We start from the raw sequence: 19,304 nt of genomic DNA, 5'->3' as shown, positions 1-19,304 counted from the left end.
TCAGGTGAAGTCACAGTGACTTGGAAAAGGGAAACACTGCACCCACCTTTAAAGACGACAGAAAGGAATCCCCAGGGAACTACCGACCTGTCAACCTCACCTCTGTGCCTGGTAAGATCACGGAATAGACCCTTCCAGGAGACATTCTATGATTTAAGTAAATGAGGGATCTTTCAACAAGTGGTCTGCTCAAAAGAGCTAATTAACAGATCATTAATTTTCCAAACATGAAGTTTCAGTGTAAGATAATTCCTCCCCTCTTGCCATTCCATATCACTTTCCATTTGCAAAAGATGAGAAAAAAATATTAAAACTTCACACATGAAATGGTCTGGATTCTTCACCAGTTTTATATTGTGACACTGCGAGGAAGATGGAAAATTGACTATTAAATTTCATTTCCCTGCAAGGCTTCTTTTTGGAAGAATGAAGTAGGGTCTGGAAGGAGGAAGGACATAGACATGGTTTTTGCCAGCTGTACTTAAAACTGAATCAGCAACTCAGAAATGCCATTCTAAATAATTCTGGGAAGAGTTTGCCCCTGGGCCATGAAAGCAAACAATATTAATGCATGGACAGGATTTGCAGACAAGCCCTAATCATGGAAATTATTCCACAGAAGTAATTTTGACAATAAAATCATTTAGTGTAGTAGTTGATAGCATATACCAGAATACTTTTAAGGACATTTATCAAACTACTGTGGCTCTAGGCACATCCTTCTTAGGGAAACTTTTGGGAAGGCAGCATAAAGCTCTTGCAGATGCAGATGCTGCCAGAGCAACCAGAACATTATCTACCACTTGGTGCATTATGATGCTTCATTTTTAAATTATGAAAGGGTAGGTTATTAACCAAAAAGATTCTTAGTTTTTAAAAATCAATTGTGACAGTAAAACCAACTCATGGACATAGTTATAGACACACAAAATATTTGCAAACAGTATTAAACATCCATATATTTTACCATGGCAATCACTGAACCTGAGATAACGGCTTTTTCTTTCCACAGTTTATACCTTCAATAAAAATATGTTAGGAATCACTGGCATTATATATATACATATATATATTATATATGTAATAATTAGCTCTCACAATTGAGAGATAGATATTATGTGGATGTTAAAATATATAGTAATGTCACAGTAATATGTCCTCCTATAGTCCCCTTTCCCCTCCCCCTTTTAATAGCCTTAATAGTGAGGGCATTTAGAGGAGGCTGGCTTGTTACCAGGAGGCATGGCACATCATGACACCTGACCTCGAATCAAGATGTAAGAAAGTGATCTCCACCATTGGATGGCAGAGAAAGAGTTGACTGAAAAAACTTTGGGATGGGGCTAAAGACATAAAAGGCAGAGCATCCATTTTGTAGCTGAGTGTATGGCTGATAATCATGGGGGCTCCCAGTATGGCAGCTGACCCTTCCAACCCTGCAGCTCATGTTTTCACCTCAGCTCGCACTAGTCCTTTTGTTGTATTTTTTGTTAAGGTTTAATAAACCTTTAAATTTTTTTAAAGGTGAGCAGTTGTTTCTCATACTGGCATGGGATACTCAAACCCAAAATCTCTTACTTCAAACCAAATGGATCCATGGCTTAAGAGCTCCTCTGTTACTTGTCTGTGAAGAACATCTGAGGCCTGAAGTTTAAATGGGAAATAGGCAAAATAGCAAAGAAAGAAATGTATGAACTCAAGAGCTGAGTTTTCCACATGCCGGATAAATGCCATGTAGTCTGAGCTGTCCACAAATGTTCTTGGGACGAAGGAAGGCAGATCTGGGCACTGAGCAACCTGCAAATCCAAACTGCAGGGAAATCCCCAGAGAAAGAAAACAGACAGGACTGAGAGATGCAGAGCCAGGATTTGTCCGCACGGTACAAGAGGATCTGTGGGAACTTTGGAGATACTGCAGATCAGATCCTTGTTGTGCAGCAGACTGCTGCAGGAGGAGGTGTAGAGGTTGGAGATGAGCCAGACTTTTTCAACGAGAGTAGTAATTCTTTCACAAAAAGGTTTTCTTTCAAAAGGATCATTCCCAATCATTCCCACGTGTGCTCTCAGCTCGTCCGTGCATAACCACACTGGATACCTTTTGAGGCTGTAATATGCAGATTCCTCCATGCTTGAGTTCGCTTCTGGTGCCACGGTGACAATTTGGTGGACTTTCTGGCTGAGGGCCACCAGCAGCAAGCGCAGGCTGAGCCAGTGACTCTCATCCATGGGCACCACCAGCAGCTTCCCACCATGGGCCGAGCACAGCAGGGACAGAAAAAGCAGAATTCCTGCCGAAGCTGAGGAGCTGTATTTACCCACAGGAGCCATGTTCCCAGAAATCCAAATTCTACTCATCTGCCCTGACCTAGCAGCTTTTAAATACAGCCACAGTTCCCTGCCAGATTCCCACATTCCCCCTTAACAACCTGGCTTTTCCAGCAGAACCATTCACTGGTAACCATTGAAGGCATTGATGAACCATTTAAGTGATTCATGAATTTGGGTTGGATGGAACTGGGCTTGGTAAATGGGGCTCCCTTGGGCCTCAGTCTGTGCTGACTGATGCTAGATTGAAAATAAAATCAGGCTTTGCCAAAATAAAACCCCGAGAATAGTGCTGGCACTTGGAAGTAACAAGGCTTACTGAAAACAGGTATTAAAATACTTTGTTTCTTTCATTCTTTTTGAGAAGGATTTTACAGCTGTTCTGAAATGCTTGGCGAGTTCATCTTTAAAATTATAAAAGTGTGTGTCTCTATACAGCACAATATCTATGTAAACCCTTAGGAAGAGGTTCTGGGATTTACATATAGCTCAGCACTGGAGCCAGGAACACCACCAGGTAGGAATTTAATCCACTGGAGAAGCAGAGGGTTTGCACCAGTAAAGGAAAACCACTGGGTTGATGCCGTCACACACTCTACTGCTTGTTCTCATCCTGATCTATCTCTCTCCATAATTTTCTCCTTCTGGGAGAGATATGGAGAAATCAGGAGTAAATAATCAGTATTTCTGCAATAAATTTTGCTGCTGGACTATGATCTCTATGCCTGGGGAAAAAAAAAAAAAGGATGGATGGATGGATGGATGGATGGATGGATGGATGGATGGATGGATGGATGGATGGATGGATGGATGGATGGATGGATGGATGGATGGATGGATGGATGGCAGGCAAGATCTGGCTGGGGGAGCAAAATTCCTCCCAGTGTAAGAGAAGATCATGTGACCACTTGAGGAACCCAAACATAAGGCCATCTGATGACCCAAACACATGGGACCCCATGAGATGCATTCCAGAGTCCTGAGGGAATTGGTTGATGGAGTTGCCAAGGCACTCTCCATGTGAAAAGTCCTGGCAGTCAGGTGAAGTCACAGTGACTTGGAAAAGGGAAACACTGCACCCACCTTTAAAGACGACAGAAAGGAATCCCCAGGGAACTACCGACCTGTCAACCTCACCTCTGTGCCTGGTAAGATCACGGAATAGACCCTTCCAGGAGACATTCTATGATTTAAGTAAATGAGGGATCTTTCAACAAGTGGTCTGCTCAAAAGAGCTAATTAACAGATCATTAATTTTCCAAACATGAAGTTTCAGTGTAAGATAATTCCTCCCCTCTTGCCATTCCATATCACTTTCCATTTGCAAAAGATGAGAAAAAAATATTAAAACTTCACACATGAAATGGTCTGGATTCTTCACCAGTTTTATATTGTGACACTGCGAGGAAGATGGAAAATTGACTATTAAATTTCATTTCCCTGCAAGGCTTCTTTTTGGAAGAATGAAGTAGGGTCTGGAAGGAGGAAGGACATAGACATGGTTTTTGCCAGCTGTACTTAAAACTGAATCAGCAACTCAGAAATGCCATTCTAAATAATTCTGGGAAGAGTTTGCCCCTGGGCCATGAAAGCAAACAATATTAATGCATGGACAGGATTTGCAGACAAGCCATAATCATGGAAATTATTCCACAGAAGTAATTTTGACAATAAAATCATTTAGTGTAGTAGTTGATAGCATATACCAGAATACTTTTAAGGACATTTATCAAACTACTGTGGCTCTAGGCACATCCTTCTTAGGGAAACTTTTGGGAAGGCAGCATAAAGCTCTTGCAGATGCAGATGCTGCCAGAGCAACCAGAACATTATCTACCACTTGGTGCATTATGATGCTTCATTTTTAAATTATGAAAGGGTAGGTTATTAACCAAAAAGATTCTTAGTTTTTAAAAATCAATTGTGACAGTAAAACCAACTCATGGACATAGTTATAGACACACAAAATATTTGCAAACAGTATTAAACATCCATATATTTTACCATGGCAATCACTGAACCTGAGATAACGGCTTTTTCTTTCCACAGTTTATACCTTCAATAAAAATATGTTAGGAATCACTGGCATTATATATATACATATATATATTATATATGTAATAATTAGCTCTCACAATTGAGAGATAGATATTATGTGGATGTTAAAATATATAGTAATGTCACAGTAATATGTCCTCCTATAGTCCCCTTTCCCCTCCCCCTTTTAATAGCCTTAATAGTGAGGGCATTTAGAGGAGGCTGGCTTGTTACCAGGAGGCATGGCACATCATGACACCTGACCTCGAATCAAGATGTAAGAAAGTGATCTCCACCATTGGATGGCAGAGAAAGAGTTGACTGAAAAAACTTTGGGATGGGGCTAAAGACATAAAAGGCAGAGCATCCATTTTGTAGCTGAGTGTATGGCTGATAATCATGGGGGCTCCCAGTGCTGTAATTTTTCCTTATTTAGTCCTTTTGTTGTATTTTTTGTTAAGGTTTAATAAACCTTTAAATTTTTTTAAAGGTGAGCAGTTGTTTCTCATACTGGCATGGGATACTCAAACCCAAAATCTCTTACTTCAAACCAAATGGATCCATGGCTTAAGAGCTCCTCTGTTACTTGTCTGTGAAGAACATCTGAGGCCTGAAGTTTAAATGGGAAATAGGCAAAATAGCAAAGAAAGAAATGTATGAACTCAAGAGCTGAGTTTTCCACATGCCGGATAAATGCCATGTAGTCTGAGCTGTCCACAAATGTTCTTGGGACGAAGGAAGGCAGATCTGGGCACTGAGCAACCTGCAAATCCAAACTGCAGGGAAATCCCCAGAGAAAGAAAACAGACAGGACTGAGAGATGCAGAGCCAGGATTTGTCCGCACGGTACAAGAGGATCTGTGGGAACTTTGGAGATACTGCAGATCAGATCCTTGTTGTGCAGCAGACTGCTGCAGGAGGAGGTGTAGAGGTTGGAGATGAGCCAGACTTTTTCAACGAGAGTAGTAATTCTTTCACAAAAAGGTTTTCTTTCAAAAGGATCATTCCCAATCATTCCCACGTGTGCTCTCAGCTCGTCCGTGCATAACCACACTGGATACCTTTTGAGGCTGTAATATGCAGATTCCTCCATGCTTGAGTTCGCTTCTGGTGCCACGGTGACAATTTGGTGGACTTTCTGGCTGAGGGCCACCAGCAGCAAGCGCAGGCTGAGCCAGTGACTCTCATCCATGGGCACCACCAGCAGCTTCCCACCATGGGCCGAGCACAGCAGGGACAGAAAAAGCAGAATTCCTGCCGAAGCTGAGGAGCTGTATTTACCCACAGGAGCCATGTTCCCAGAAATCCAAATTCTACTCATCTGCCCTGACCTAGCAGCTTTTAAATACAGCCACAGTTCCCTGCCAGATTCCCACATTCCCCCTTAACAACCTGGCTTTTCCAGCAGAACCATTCACTGGTAACCATTGAAGGCATTGATGAACCATTTAAGTGATTCATGAATTTGGGTTGGATGGAACTGGGCTTGGTAAATGGGGCTCCCTTGGGCCTCAGTCTGTGCTGACTGATGCTAGATTGAAAATAAAATCAGGCTTTGCCAAAATAAAACCCCGAGAATAGTGCTGGCACTTGGAAGTAACAAGGCTTACTGAAAACAGGTATTAAAATACTTTGTTTCTTTCATTCTTTTTGAGAAGGATTTTACAGCTGTTCTGAAATGCTTGGCGAGTTCATCTTTAAAATTATAAAAGTGTGTGTCTCTATACAGCACAATATCTATGTAAACCCTTAGGAAGAGGTTCTGGGATTTACATATAGCTCAGCACTGGAGCCAGGAACACCACCAGGTAGGAATTTAATCCACTGGAGAAGCAGAGGGTTTGCACCAGTAAAGGAAAACCACTGGGTTGATGCCGTCACACACTCTACTGCTTGTTCTCATCCTGATCTATCTCTCTCCATAATTTTCTCCTTCTGGGAGAGATATGGAGAAATCAGGAGTAAATAATCAGTATTTCTGCAATAAATTTTGCTGCTGGACTATGATCTCTATGCCTGGGGAAAAAAAAAAAAAAAAAAAAAAAAAGAAAAAGAAAAGAAAAAGAAAAAAAAAAGGAAAAAAAAAAAAGGAGAGGGAGCCTTGCCCTCAGAGAAGAGTTTGGTTCCACACTGGAGGTCTGGAGCTGTTCCATGGCTTTGCCTGCAGGCAGGTTGGCCTGCTGCTTTCCTAGAGGATCTGCCTGGCTTTGTCCTTGAGGAGCTGTTAAGAAGTTCGGATGGACAGAAGAGACAGGAAAAAGCATCGCCCTGATAAAAGGAGGGCTTGGTAACAACTTGAAAGAGACTTCTGTTAAAAAGCAGACCAACAGAAACAAACAAATCAATGAAGCTGAACTAAGGAAGTTCCAGGAGTGAAGCAAAGCCCCAGGGTAGGGACAGTTGGCTCTGAGAAGGTGTGAAGAGCAAATCTCTTTTCTTGTGAAGTTTCTCTCATCCATGTTCACAAAAGCCTGTGAATTTGAGGGAAGAGTAAGAGTGGTGCTAGGCCAGAAGAATCCATTCTAAGGGCTTTGAAAAGCCTGGCAAGTAAAAAAGGTTCCACAGAAGAAGAGAGCAGAGTTTGTTGATTTTTAAGTAATGTTCACAAAGATAAAACTTTTTAGGAAACCAAATGATGCATTGCTGAGAGAGCAGCATGACACTAACTACACATCCATCACTGCTGAGGAGAGTTCCCTTCTCCTTTATTCCTTTTCCACTTAATTCCTGGCTTCCCATGAGACCGTTCCACTGACAGCACAAGCAAGCAAGAATACGCATCACATGCAGCAAGAAGCTAATGTACATCCTGAGCACCAGCAAGCTAATCAAGGGCTTTTTAGACCACAAATTGCCCAGCAACAACCCATCAAAATTTCCTCATCCTACCATGTTAGGGATATGGTAGAAATTCATGCCTATGAAATATAGATATATGTATCAAACATGCTATTAAAGGGGGGAACAGGGTTTAATCCTAGAATGACGAAACTGGGGCTGGCTGACAAGGATGGAACTCGGCATTAACATAGGAAAGAAACTCGGCTGCACAGGAGATGGTCCTTCATGGTGGCATGTACCAGAGGATGCCCAGTGATGATGGCCCATAAAGACAGACATTTAAGATAAACAGGGCCATCAACACCTTCCACCTGAATACAGAATTCCAGGAATCGAAGGAGGAACATCAATCTCTTCCCGGAGGAGGTTTTGTGCAGCTTTGAGTGAAGAAAGAAATCAACATGAATATGATGAACTTTGAAAAGAGACTCTGCCGCTGGCAAGAAAAACATTATAAGAACTGTCCCTGAGAAGCAGAAGTGTGGACGAAGGTGGGTTCAGTGCCATAGAGGTCGGATCTGCGTCCACCCAGCCTGTATCCCAGGGTCTACGCTGTCATTTTTTATTGGTGGCTGTCGGGATCGTAATAAGGTCGCGAATAAATTTTTATTTTTCATTACAATTGGGTCAATTTTTATTTTTACTTATAACACTGGATGTGTCCTAAAATAGCAGCTGAGACTTGAGGTGGTTTTCATGGAAGCTGTTAGACCAAAACCTTCAGCACAAAATGGGCCTTTGACTCAAAAACTGCTGGTACATAATGGAGAACAGGATGCTCTTGCACATGATGCAGTGAGGTATTTTTCTGACTATAAGCAGCTAATGGTCTTGAAGAAATATACCCCTGCCTTCTAAATGAGGAAAAAATTATTGGAAGAGCTGTTATAATTCACCAGCCCATTTTGGAATTAATTCCTGCCTGAGAATTTCTGTGCCTGATTTCAGCTGCAATTAAACACAGTATAGCACGTGATGCCATAACCAAAAAAAACCCCCATGTTGCACAGACTTAAAGAAAGGAGCTGGAATCACATCTTGTGTTCCTGGTTTTTATGTGGATTGGCTGTACAGAAAGTCTTAAACAAAATAATATCCATATCCAGAATGGTTTGGACTGAAAAGCACCTTAAAGCATATACCATTCTACTTCCTGCAACATGGGCAGGGACACCTTCCACTATCCCAGCTTGCTCCAAGCCCTGTCCAATAAGGCCACGGACACATCCAGGGGTGAGGCAGCCACAGCTTCTCTGGGCAATCTGTGCCAGGACCTCACCACCCTCACAGGGAAGGATTTCTTCCCAATATCTCCTCTAATCCTTTCCTCTGGCAGCTTAAAGCCACTGCCCTTGTGCCAACACCTCAGGCTCTTGTAAAGAGTCTCCCTCCAAGAGAGAGATAAGATACATCCCTCTCAATTGCTTCACATGGACCATGCAGGTGTGTGACTGCCACAGCCTCTCCCAGCCAGCCACTAACCTGAGATAACGGCTTCTTCTTCTCTCCACAGTGGATGCCTCCGATGAAAACCATGCTGGGCATGACAGGCATGGGATACTCAAAGACAAAGTCGATTCTCCTCAGCCAGACGGATCCATGACTTAAAATCTCTGTCATTGTCACGGGTTTTTGGAGGAAGTCTGAGGCCAGCTCTTCAAATGGAGAATAGACAACATTGCAGAGGAAGGACTCGGAAAGGGCAATCAGGAAGTTCTTCACCCTCTCGGAGAAGGTCATGTGGTCGGTGTTTTCCGAGAACATGCGTGGCACGTAGGACGGCGGGTCTGGGCCCTGAGCCGCGCGAACCTCCAAGGCACACGGAACCATCCGTAGGAAGAAAACACTGGGGATGGAGAAGTGCAGGGCAATGATTTGCCCACAAGGTGTCACGGGATCCGTGAGCACGGCATCAAAGTGACTGTCTCCAATGTACTTCAGCAGCTCTTGGTTGTACAGCAAGGACTTGCACGAAGCATGAAAGATGGCCCCGCTCTTCCGGTAATCTTCCAAAAGCTTCCAGAATCTCACCAGGAAGGGCTCTTGGCTGAAAACTCTTGCACTGAAGGATCGTATATGTTCTTCCATGTACCCCTTCATCAATGGCATAGGGTAGGATTTCAGTTCGTAGACATCCGAGGAGTCGATCAGGATTGTGTTATCCGGTGCGATGACCACGATTTCGTGCCCTCTCTTGCTCAGCTCGATCAGCACTTTTTTCATGCTGAGCCAGTGGCTGCCATCCATGGGGATCACCAGCAGCCTCCCAGCAGCAGCCGGGCTCAGGAGGCACAGGAAGGGCAGAAGCAGTGCCACCAGCATGGTGTGGGCTGTGCAGAGTGGAAGCCCGGCACTAGAGAGACCAGGAGTGCTTTGCCAGCTTTTGTAGCTGTGCCCCACCTCTGCCCTTTTGACTCTCCTCCCATTTTGGGTCATCAGACCTTTGCACCAAGGTCACGGAAAGGAATAAATGATTAGGAAAGATTCAGGGGAGGTTTGGACTTAAAATAGAAATCAGGGCGTTTTCCACCCTCTGGAAAAAAGTCATGTGGTCTGAGTTGAAGCTGAAGACTCTTGGGATGTAGGACAGAGGGCTTGGGCACTGTGGGGCTGCAAAATGGAGGTTGCAACCAAATCCCCTCATGAAGAACACAAAGGGAAGAGAGAGATGGTGGGCGAGGATGGGCCCACACATGAAGAGAGGATCCGTCAGGACGGCATCAAATCTGCTCTCGTTGAGGAACTTCAGGATCTCCTGGCTGCGGAACAGGTCCTTGCACTGCCCAAAGAAGGTGTTGAAGAGATGGACTGAGGAGTGGTACATTGCCAGGGCATTGAAGGGGAAAGGCTTCTGCGTCAGGTGCACGGCGAGGCTTGAGGGGGAAAGGCTTCTGCGTCAGGTGCACAGTGACGTATTCCTGGAAGGCATTATCCAGCTCTTCCAGGGTCTGGCTCACCGGGTGCGTGACCACCTTGTAGGCCTGCGTGGTCTCCATCTGCCAGCTCACCTCGGGAACCAGCACCACCACCTCGTGTCCCCTCTCGCTCAGTTTCTCCACCGCTTCCTGCATGCTCAGCCAGTGGCTTCCCACCATGGGCACCACCAGGAGCTTCCCTCCATCCGAGAGGCTGGGCAGGAGGAGGAGGATGGAAATCCAGGCACAGCAAAGCCTCACAGCCATGTTACTGTGGTCGGAGTAGGGGCCGTGGAAGAGATTTCTCCTGCAGGTTGTAGCCTGAAAATGCTTTGGAAAGCAACTGAAGGATGATTTGCCAGCTTTTGTAGCTGTGCCCCACCTCTGCCCTTTTGACTCTCCTCCCATTTCGCATCATCAGAAGATTGCCACAAGGTCACGGAAAGCAGTAAAAGATTAGGAAGGTTTCAGGGCAGGTTGGGACTTCAAAGGTGGCTTTGCGTGAGTCAAGAAAGGTGTGTCACCTTCACACAGGCCAAGCTGAGGTTGTTGGCTCAATTAAAAAAATGCACCCACAGAGTGGGTGGGCAGAAACACTGCTGAGCCCACATGGGAGGAGTGTGCCTATCAAGAGAGCATGGAAAGACTCTTTTCCATTGCTGACACTGAAGGCTGACAGAGTCGTCACAGACTGAGGTAATTTAGCATTTTTAAAATCACTTTCTTCCCTAAAGGAACTGATGCCAGTAGTAGAGACTTTGTATTGAATGTCATTTCTAATATATGAGACATCTGTGTAACAGTACCTGGGGTTTGGGTTTTGCTTTATTTTTCAATAGCCAAAACCAGCTATCACCCCTGAGAAAACAAAAATTTCCGTAATGCAGACTTGCATTTTTTTGGAAGATATGCAGCCAGCAGAAAATCTTTCCCCATCTCTCCATATAAATTTCAGCTAAACCCCATATCTTATCAGGTATAAAAGAAGTTGCAAACGAGCATTTCACCCTTGTACCCCAGATAACAAAGACCAACAACACCTCTCTAGTTCACACAGTCATGAATCGTTCACGGCCAATGAGGGGTCAGTTCATGACCAATGTTGGGTCAGTTCATGACCTCAACCCTGTGTCCAAGTCCTTCTTGGTTATAAATTGCTGGGGGTTTAATGTTGGTGATAACTGACCATTAAAGCCTATGAGCAGGTGAATACGGGAAACACATTCCTTCTCCAGGGCATTCTGGGCTTTAAAATCTTGCTGGATTTATTCCCCATGCAGTTTCTGCATGTTCCTTCCCAAGCCTGCCAGGAAATATGATTTTGATGAGAACCCGCCCTCCTAAAGAAGCAGCAGCTCCATCACCCACGCTGATCCCATCTTGGTAGGTTACAGGAGAGGTTAACTTAATGGGAATTTTCAAAACGCTCAGAGGAAGGAGATGCACAGAAGACAGGCCATAACCTCAGACAAGGCTGCCAATGAACACGGGAAGATTCCTACACAAAAGCCCAAATGGAAATCTATGGGAGATATCCATACCCAGGAAGACTTAAAACCTAATTCAATAAAGTAGAAGAGAAGGGGAAGATGGAACTGGAAGAGGATTTCTTTTGGGGCTTAGGTATTGACACCTTGACAATAAAGGCAGATGGAAAGGAACCAATCCAGTGGATGGCTGTGGTAGAAAATAGGCAAACCCTTCAGTCCTATAACCTTCACTGTGGCTGAAAGGAGAGGGGATAAATGGACAGTGCACGAGACAGCTGGGAGAGGAGGACAGCAAAGTTCTTCAGTTCAACAAAGGCGACTATCAGTTGCATAAAAGCTACATGTCACTTAAATGGTCCAAATTAAGCCTGATAAGGCTTTAGGTTTGGCAGGATGTGATATAATCTGAATGCTGGGTGTTAGGAAACAACATTTCTGCGTCATGCAGGATTTCAATCTTTAAACACCAAGCTGTTGTCAGTCAGGGTTTGATGGAAAGATGTGAGCGACATCCCTTGCCCAGGGTGGCAGAAGGTTGGAATGAGATAATCCTTATCCAGGGAACGTTGGGTTTGGATTCTGCCATTCTATGATACATTTGTACTTTGCCTTTTCAATATCAAAACAGAAGAAAATTTTGTACCTGAGAGAGTTTTTTCTTCTGAACACAGTTAATCCCTCCGATAAAAGCCATGTTTGGCATCACGGGTCTCGGGAACTCAAACACAAAATCGTATCTCATCAGCCAGAAGGATGCACGGCTCAGGAGTTCTGTCACTGTCACTTTCCTTTTGAAAACCTCATATGCAAGCTCTTCAAAGTTATCATAGATAGGCTTACAGTAGAAGAGCTCCAGCAGGTCGACCAGCATGTTCTTCAGCCGTTGGGAAAACGTCATGCTGTCTGAATTATCCAAGAATAACCGGGGGACATAGGAAGGAGGGCTTGGACACTGGGTAGCAGCAGAATCCATTCCACAGGGAAAGCCCCGCAGGAAGTAGACGGAAGGAAGGGAAAGATACTCAGCCACCAGGGGCCCACACATCAGGATGGGATCTGTGAGAAGCACGTGGAATTTGCTCTCTTTCAAGTACCGCATCAGCTCCTCGTTCTGCAGAAGGCTCTTACAGTTGGTGAAGAAGACCGAGGAGATTTCTATCGTGCTTTGGTACGAGGTCAGAACAACATTCACAACAGACTGCTCAATAAAATGGGCATTAACGAAGGCCTTGAGCATTTCACCCAAGTATTCCCCTGTGTAAGGTACTCGATAGGCTTGGACTGTGTAATTCCGAGGCTCCTCTGACTTCATGTACAGGCTGGTTGAGGGTACAAGCACAACCACCTCGTGTCCCTTTTGCTGCAATTTCTCCACTACCGGGCGCATGCTGAGCCAGTGACTTCCATCCTGAGGTACCACCAGGATCTTTCCACCTTCAGCCAGGATCAAAGACAGCGTCAGGAGGAGAAGTATCCAGGTACCTCGGTAAAAAAGAGCCATTTCTGAGGGAGTGAACCAGAGGGTTCTGCTCCGGAGGGATCCACGCAGTCCTTTCTACAATGGTCCATGCAGACTAAGCAGGGGATTTATTGGCTACAGAAATTAATATTTAACTTCCCAATATGGTTGTGATTAGCCTGTGATGTTGCCTGTGTTTGTGGAAGGGAAGGGAAGCCGTGTCCTTAGAAAAAACTTTTGTACTTTCTGTTAACGTTTAAGCTGCAAAGTCTGTCAGCACTAGGACACTGTCAGCACTAAGTCTGTGACAGCAAGAGCAGGGATGTCATGTTGCAACAATAATCCCGGTGAAAACCATTGACCTGGTAAATACACTGCGATAAAATAATAAAAATACACCCAGCAGAATGGATGCAACTCCGTTCCTGAGGACACGAGGCTGATGTGGAATTCTCACCCCCTGGAAGCAGCCAAACCTGCACCTCTTACAAAGATGTCATGGCCACCAGGATGTACCAGGCAATCCCAAATCTGAGGAGAACAATCCCGATTGGCTTTTTTCCTCCTGGCACTACAGCGAAATGTGAACTAATGGCTGGGCTCAGGGCAAACAAAGGGAAAGGAGGCCGGCACAGGGACACAAAGAAGGCGTTTTGGTCTTTGGTTGCTGTCTTGAAAACCCTTGTCACGTATTGTGAGCGAGACAAAATCCAGGAGAAGGTGTGACACCTCCCACTAATGCCACTGCAGGAATGTTTTGTCTTTGTGCAAGCAAAAGCAATGCCAGAGCAAAGCCTTTTGGATGGTGCTGAGGAAGGAGTCCTTGTGATATGAAGAGCTACCACCAGCACAACGTTTTCCCGTTCTTTTTATAAATGGTGCTGGGACTCCCAGCATCCTCAGTCGGGAGAAACAAATCCTTACAGCCTGAGGCAAAGGCATTTGTCTCATGACACCCAAAGGTGGTGCTGGGACTGCCCTGAGGAGCTCCACTCTGTTGCATGGGACCTGGAGGAACCACCCTCAGACCTGGAAAACCAATTTCTGGAGAGGCCCAGCACAGGAGAGGTGGGAGACGGCACAGACTGAAAGCAGGACACTGAACGGATTCACAAATAATTGTCATTAAAGGCAGGAAATCTGGATGCAAAGAGTTCATTGCAACTACTGTGACAAGAGCTGACCAAATTAACTTGGAAGTTGCTGCTCGGTGTGTTTTCTAGTCTGGACTCGATAGGACTTTCAATGGCAACACCTGTTGTCTGAAAACAGCCAGTGCAAGTTCACTTCCCCTGACCATAACAGAAAAAGTCTCCTGACAGGATGGCCACACTTTCTTATGGACTCCACAGGCTCCCTAATTTTTGTACCAGACCATCAGAGCAAAAACTGTGGGGAAAGTGAGGCAGCAAGAGGAAGGGCAGGAGAAATTAGAGATAAAGGCAGGACAAAGAAAGAAAGGATGAGGTTCATAGATCAGCACAGGATCACCTGAGGTCAGATTTGAGGTGAGTAATTACTATTGAGAAAATTAACAGGCAGGCTCATTTTTCAGATAAGCAACAGATAAGTTTGTTTGTTTTTCATGATGAGTAGCAAAGAGCACCTGGACCTCTGAAGGGTGTGGTGCTTGTTTCCAGCTCCTGATTTATGTGCAAACGAGGAGCTGAGGAACTGAGGATTCTAGATGTGAGAGAGCCAGATGCCTGCCTGGAGGAAAGCCTTCCCCACTGCAAGAGCAAAGGGCATCAAGGCTTGGGTGAGCCAGGACTGCAGGTTTGTTTTCCTCTCAGAAGTGATGAAGCTTGTGTGGGTTATTCCAGGGAGTCTCTTGTGGCTGGCAGGGAGTGATGGAGCAGCTCTGCAGGCTTTGGGACCCTCACCCTATGATTGCTTCAGCTGCAAGAGGCACTAAAACTTTCTCAAACTGTTCACCTGTGAGTGGGACTGGCTGTGATGTGTGGATGATTTTCTGAGTGGCACTAAGGAAAGAGAGCGGCAAACAGAAACCTCAGCACCGCTAAAACTATAGTAAAAGTGTAGGTTTCATCCTGGAAGTGTTGGTTTCATCCACTGGATTTGCTTCCCTGCTCTGAGGTGACATTGCTGACCCACTCAGGCCCTGGGTCCTGCAAGTAGGAAAAGGTTGCTCAACCCAAGAGTGTGGGGGTGATGCCCAGAGAAGCTGTGCATCCCTGGCAGTGTCCAAGGCCAGGCTGGACAGGGCTTGGAGCACCCTGGGATAGTGGAAGGTGTGCCTGCCCATGGCAGGGGGTGGAATGAGAAGAGCTTTAAAATTCATTCCAACCCAAACCAGCCTGTGATTCTATGCAATTTGATTTCCCTGGTTCCTGGATGGTGGATCAGGCTTATCCATGGAGGAGTCCTTGTGTAACTGAACCCAGACCCTGGTTTTGGTGCTAAGCAGCATCTGGGAAATGCAGGTTGGTGGCTGCTGACTGGAACCTGACTGATTCCCCCTCAGGTTTTTTTTTTTTACACTGTGGAGACACACTAGCTTTAGAGGAAAACCAACCCATAAAACCAATTGTATGAGTTGGAAAGGAATAGAAATTTTTGTGAGAGCAAGAAGCAAATCATAGAACACAGATCATTTCCAGGGCTGCTGTTTCCTAAGCCATGAATAGAAACCTTGGGAAGATGGAGAGGGTTTTAAAGCAGGATCTGTGCTCTTAAGCCCTGTGCTGGTGAGGAAAAGGTGTTTATTCAGTCACACTTTGTCTTTACTTGAGTAGCTACCTACTTAAACCTGCAGTTAATTTAATGTTTTCAGTTGACCAGTTGTTCAAATAAGTACTGGGAGGTTTAGGTAAGAAAAAAACAGGGAGAACTTTGAGAGGTGGCTGTAACTTAAATTCCTGTGATTTGGTTTAATCAAATCACCGTACTTTTGGTTTTCTGAGCAGACCAAAAATGCAGCTTTGCATTAACTTTGGCTAAAGAGGAGATTGTCACCAGAGTGTCCCAGAGCACACAGTTTGAGTTGGTTTGCAATGTCACCACGCCAGCCTTCAGGTACTTCTTAGAGCCACGATATTGGCTCTGATTCCTGCAAGCCTTGTGTTAAATTTCCAGACACTTGAGGAGTTGGAAACTTGGGATTTCTCTGCCTGTTCATGAAGGTGTAACTGCTGCTGAGACACATCCCCATGCAAAGTGCAGGCCAAGAGGAAATCAGCCTGAGGCAGCTTAGTCCAGGTGTAAATGCAGTTTGTGCTCCCCCAGGCCCAGCCCTGTGGTCTCATGTTCTCCCACAACCTCTGTGATGATCCTCATACAATTGAGGATTGGATTCCCAGCTGGATAAGGTAAGTAGGGCCGTTCTGCACAAGCCTGAGCTCCTTCAGCTCACAGCAGCTCCTCCATGGGACCACATCAGATCCAGCAGAGAGGAGCTCTTACCTGGAATGAGACCACTGTGCCCCATTCCTCTGCCGGTGGCAAACTATGGGAGTGGTGTAACAAAATGGCTTGTGGATCCCTGGAAGAATCTGCAACTTGAATCTCTTCTCTCTCTCCCTCTCCCAATAATCCTTTTTCTTTTCTTACCTGTTGAGCAATGGGTTCAATAGGCTTTGGGGAACTATTTATTCTTCCCATGGGATTATGTTTCTGAACAGTAATGACCAACCCAGGGCTTTACAGGTGTGTGTGAACAGGCAGATTCCATCACTCCCTGTGACTCACTTTACTCTTGTTTACACTCACTGCTGGGCACTGTTCAAAGTGAAACAGGAGAAATTCCTCTGCAGTCTGCAGAAAATGGAGCTAGAAAAGAGACTGAAGAAAGGATAATTACAGAAGATTTTTCCAGGTGTGGAACTTGTGATTTTCACCTAACTGGAGTGTGAAGACAGGCGCTAGCAGGGATAAAATGAGGGCAGGATGTCTCTACCCTTGTAGCAAAGTTACAAACTCTTTGCAGCTCTGAGACCTTCAGGATATAAAAGTAAAGACTTGTATTGTGGAACCAGCAAGAATTTGCCTCTTAAATCTCAAGCTGGTGTCCCTCTTGTCAGCCTAACGAGACAGAACGCCTTAGATATAACTTTATCCTAATATTCTCGTTGATAATATTATTCTTTGCCTTGTTTATCAAGTTTAGAGGTCTCTCCATCAGCCTGTCAGAGAGCATTAAAAAAATCTGAAAAAGGAAAGAAAAATCCCACCCCTCCAGCTCAAAGACATTGTGCAGAGATACTGCATGACCACAATTCAGAAGCGAGGGAGCAATTACCTAGGAAAGAGATTTGTGTCCTGCTTTGTGCCTGGAAAGAAACGTGCGGTGTTACCATTTTAGAGATTACATGTTGGCTATCAAAATAGATTTAGATTTCTAGATTAGCTTTAAGACCCTGCAGAACAATTCTGGTAAAAGCAGATGTCAAGGTATGAGAATTAGATATCTGAGTTCTCTGTCTGAGTGTCCTTCACCAAATCCACGACTGTAAGATTATTTCTTGCCATCTCAACGCGACATTGATATTTCAGCCCCACAAACAGGAGTAACCTATCACAGACAGACAGTTTGGAAATAACTTGCCATGAAAATACAACTGAAGTGAATCAACTGATGCTATTGAGCCTGGAGTTAAAAACAAAAGATGACTCTTGGGTTTTTGATGAGATACAAGAAATAGATGTCAGATGCCATTAAAATGAAATCAAAACTGGATCAGGTTGGTGGTTGAGACACATTCACTGAGGGCAGTAATTTCCATCTGGCAGATGGAATCCCTTCTTTGTTTGGTTTGTAACAAAACCCTCATTAATTCAAAGAAGTCTCTGTCAAGGTTATTTGATTTCAGCCTATGGAAACAACTACCCAAACTCGTTGGATTATATCATTACCAGAAAAATTTAAAAAATAATAAACAATACTGATAAACTTCCTGAAACAACATAATGACTTTTCATTGTGAAATGTACAATTTTAGGCAAAGGAACATTACCTTAGGCAGTGGTTTCTTCTTAGCACAGTTGATCCCCCCGACAAAGACCATGTTGGGCATCACTGGCCTGACGTACTCGAACACAAAGTCAAACCTCAGGATCCAAATGGCAGCGGAGTTCACGAGGTCCATCAGGGACACATCCCTCTGAAGAACTTCTGAGGAAAGCTGAAGCGCTTCTGCATAGAAACCGTTGCAGTAATCAAGCTCCAGGAGAGAAATCAGGGCGTTTTCCACCCTCTGGAAAAAAGTCATGTGGTCTGAGTTGAAGCTGAAGACTCTTGGGATGTAGGACAGAGGGCTTGGGCACTGTGGGGCTGCAAAATGGAGGTTGCAACCAAATCCCCTCATGAAGAACACAAAGGGAAGAGAGAGATGGTGGGCGAGGATGGGCCCACACATGAAGAGAGGATCCGTCAGGACGGCATCAAATCTGCTCTCGTTGAGGAACTTCAGGATCTCCTGGCTGCGGAACAGGTCCTTGCACTGCCCAAAGAAGGTGCTGAAGACATGCACTGAGGCGTTATACATTGCCAGGGCATTGAGGGGGAAAGGCTTCTGCGTCAGGTGCACAGTGACGTATTCCTGGAAGGCGTTATCCAGCTCTTCCAGGGTCTGGCTCACCGGGTGCGTGACCACCTTGTAGGCCTGCGTGGTCTCCATCTGCCAGCTCACCTCGGGAACCAGCACCACCACCTCGTGTCCCCTCTCGCTCAGCTTCTCCACCGCTTCCTGCATGCTCAGCCAGTGGCTTCCCACCATGGGCACCACCAGGAGCTTCCCTCCATCCGAGAGGCTGGGCAGGAGGAGGAGGATGGAAATCCAGGCACAGCAAAGCCTCACAGCCATGTTACTGTGGTCGGAGTAGGGGCCGTGGAAGAGATTTCTCCTGCAGGTTGTAGCCTGACAATGCTTTGGAAAGCAACTGATGGGTGGATTTCTTGCGCTCTGCTCTTTGATAATCCTGTTGTTAATGATTCACTGCTTGGGACTGTGGGTAGTTTATTTTGCCTTTTCCCTCCTTACTTGGAAAGCCAAGATTTGGTGACCTATTCAATGCTGAGTCACTGGAGTTCCTCGATGCCCCAGTAGCTCCTCACCGTGCTACTTGGATCCCTCAGTACTCCTCATCTTTGTTGTGTCTTGTGTTCCACCTTGGCCAGGACCTGGGGGGGGGTGGGGGGGGGCAGCCTTGGTGTGAGCAGCTCCCAAGCCCACAGCAATACAATGAAAACAACTTCTCTGATTTGGAGACACAGATCCT

The 19,304-nt window shown here is 45.2% G+C and overlaps 1 protein-coding gene across 1 annotated transcript in view; it reads right to left on the bottom strand.

Annotated features, from left to right (window-relative positions):
* Nucleotides 1–18,889, bottom strand: part of LOC121352656 (UDP-glucuronosyltransferase 1-6-like) — a 45,904-nt gene extending 27,015 nt beyond the window's left edge. The window contains exon 1 of the mRNA XM_041465800.1: nucleotides 18,041–18,889. Coding sequence (XP_041321734.1) covers nucleotides 18,041–18,889 — 849 coding nt within the window. The remainder of the gene's footprint in view (nucleotides 1–18,040) is intronic.
* Between the last annotated feature and the right edge of the window lie 415 nt (nucleotides 18,890–19,304).

The sequence above is a fragment of the Pyrgilauda ruficollis genome, unplaced genomic scaffold (assembly GCF_017590135.1).
Source record: "Pyrgilauda ruficollis isolate IOZ18807 unplaced genomic scaffold, ASM1759013v1 scaffold191, whole genome shotgun sequence".
Classification (NCBI taxonomy): domain Eukaryota; kingdom Metazoa; phylum Chordata; class Aves; order Passeriformes; family Passeridae; genus Pyrgilauda; species Pyrgilauda ruficollis.
Note: the sequence above shows the minus strand (reverse complement) of the source record. Positions and strands in the feature narration are given on the sequence as shown.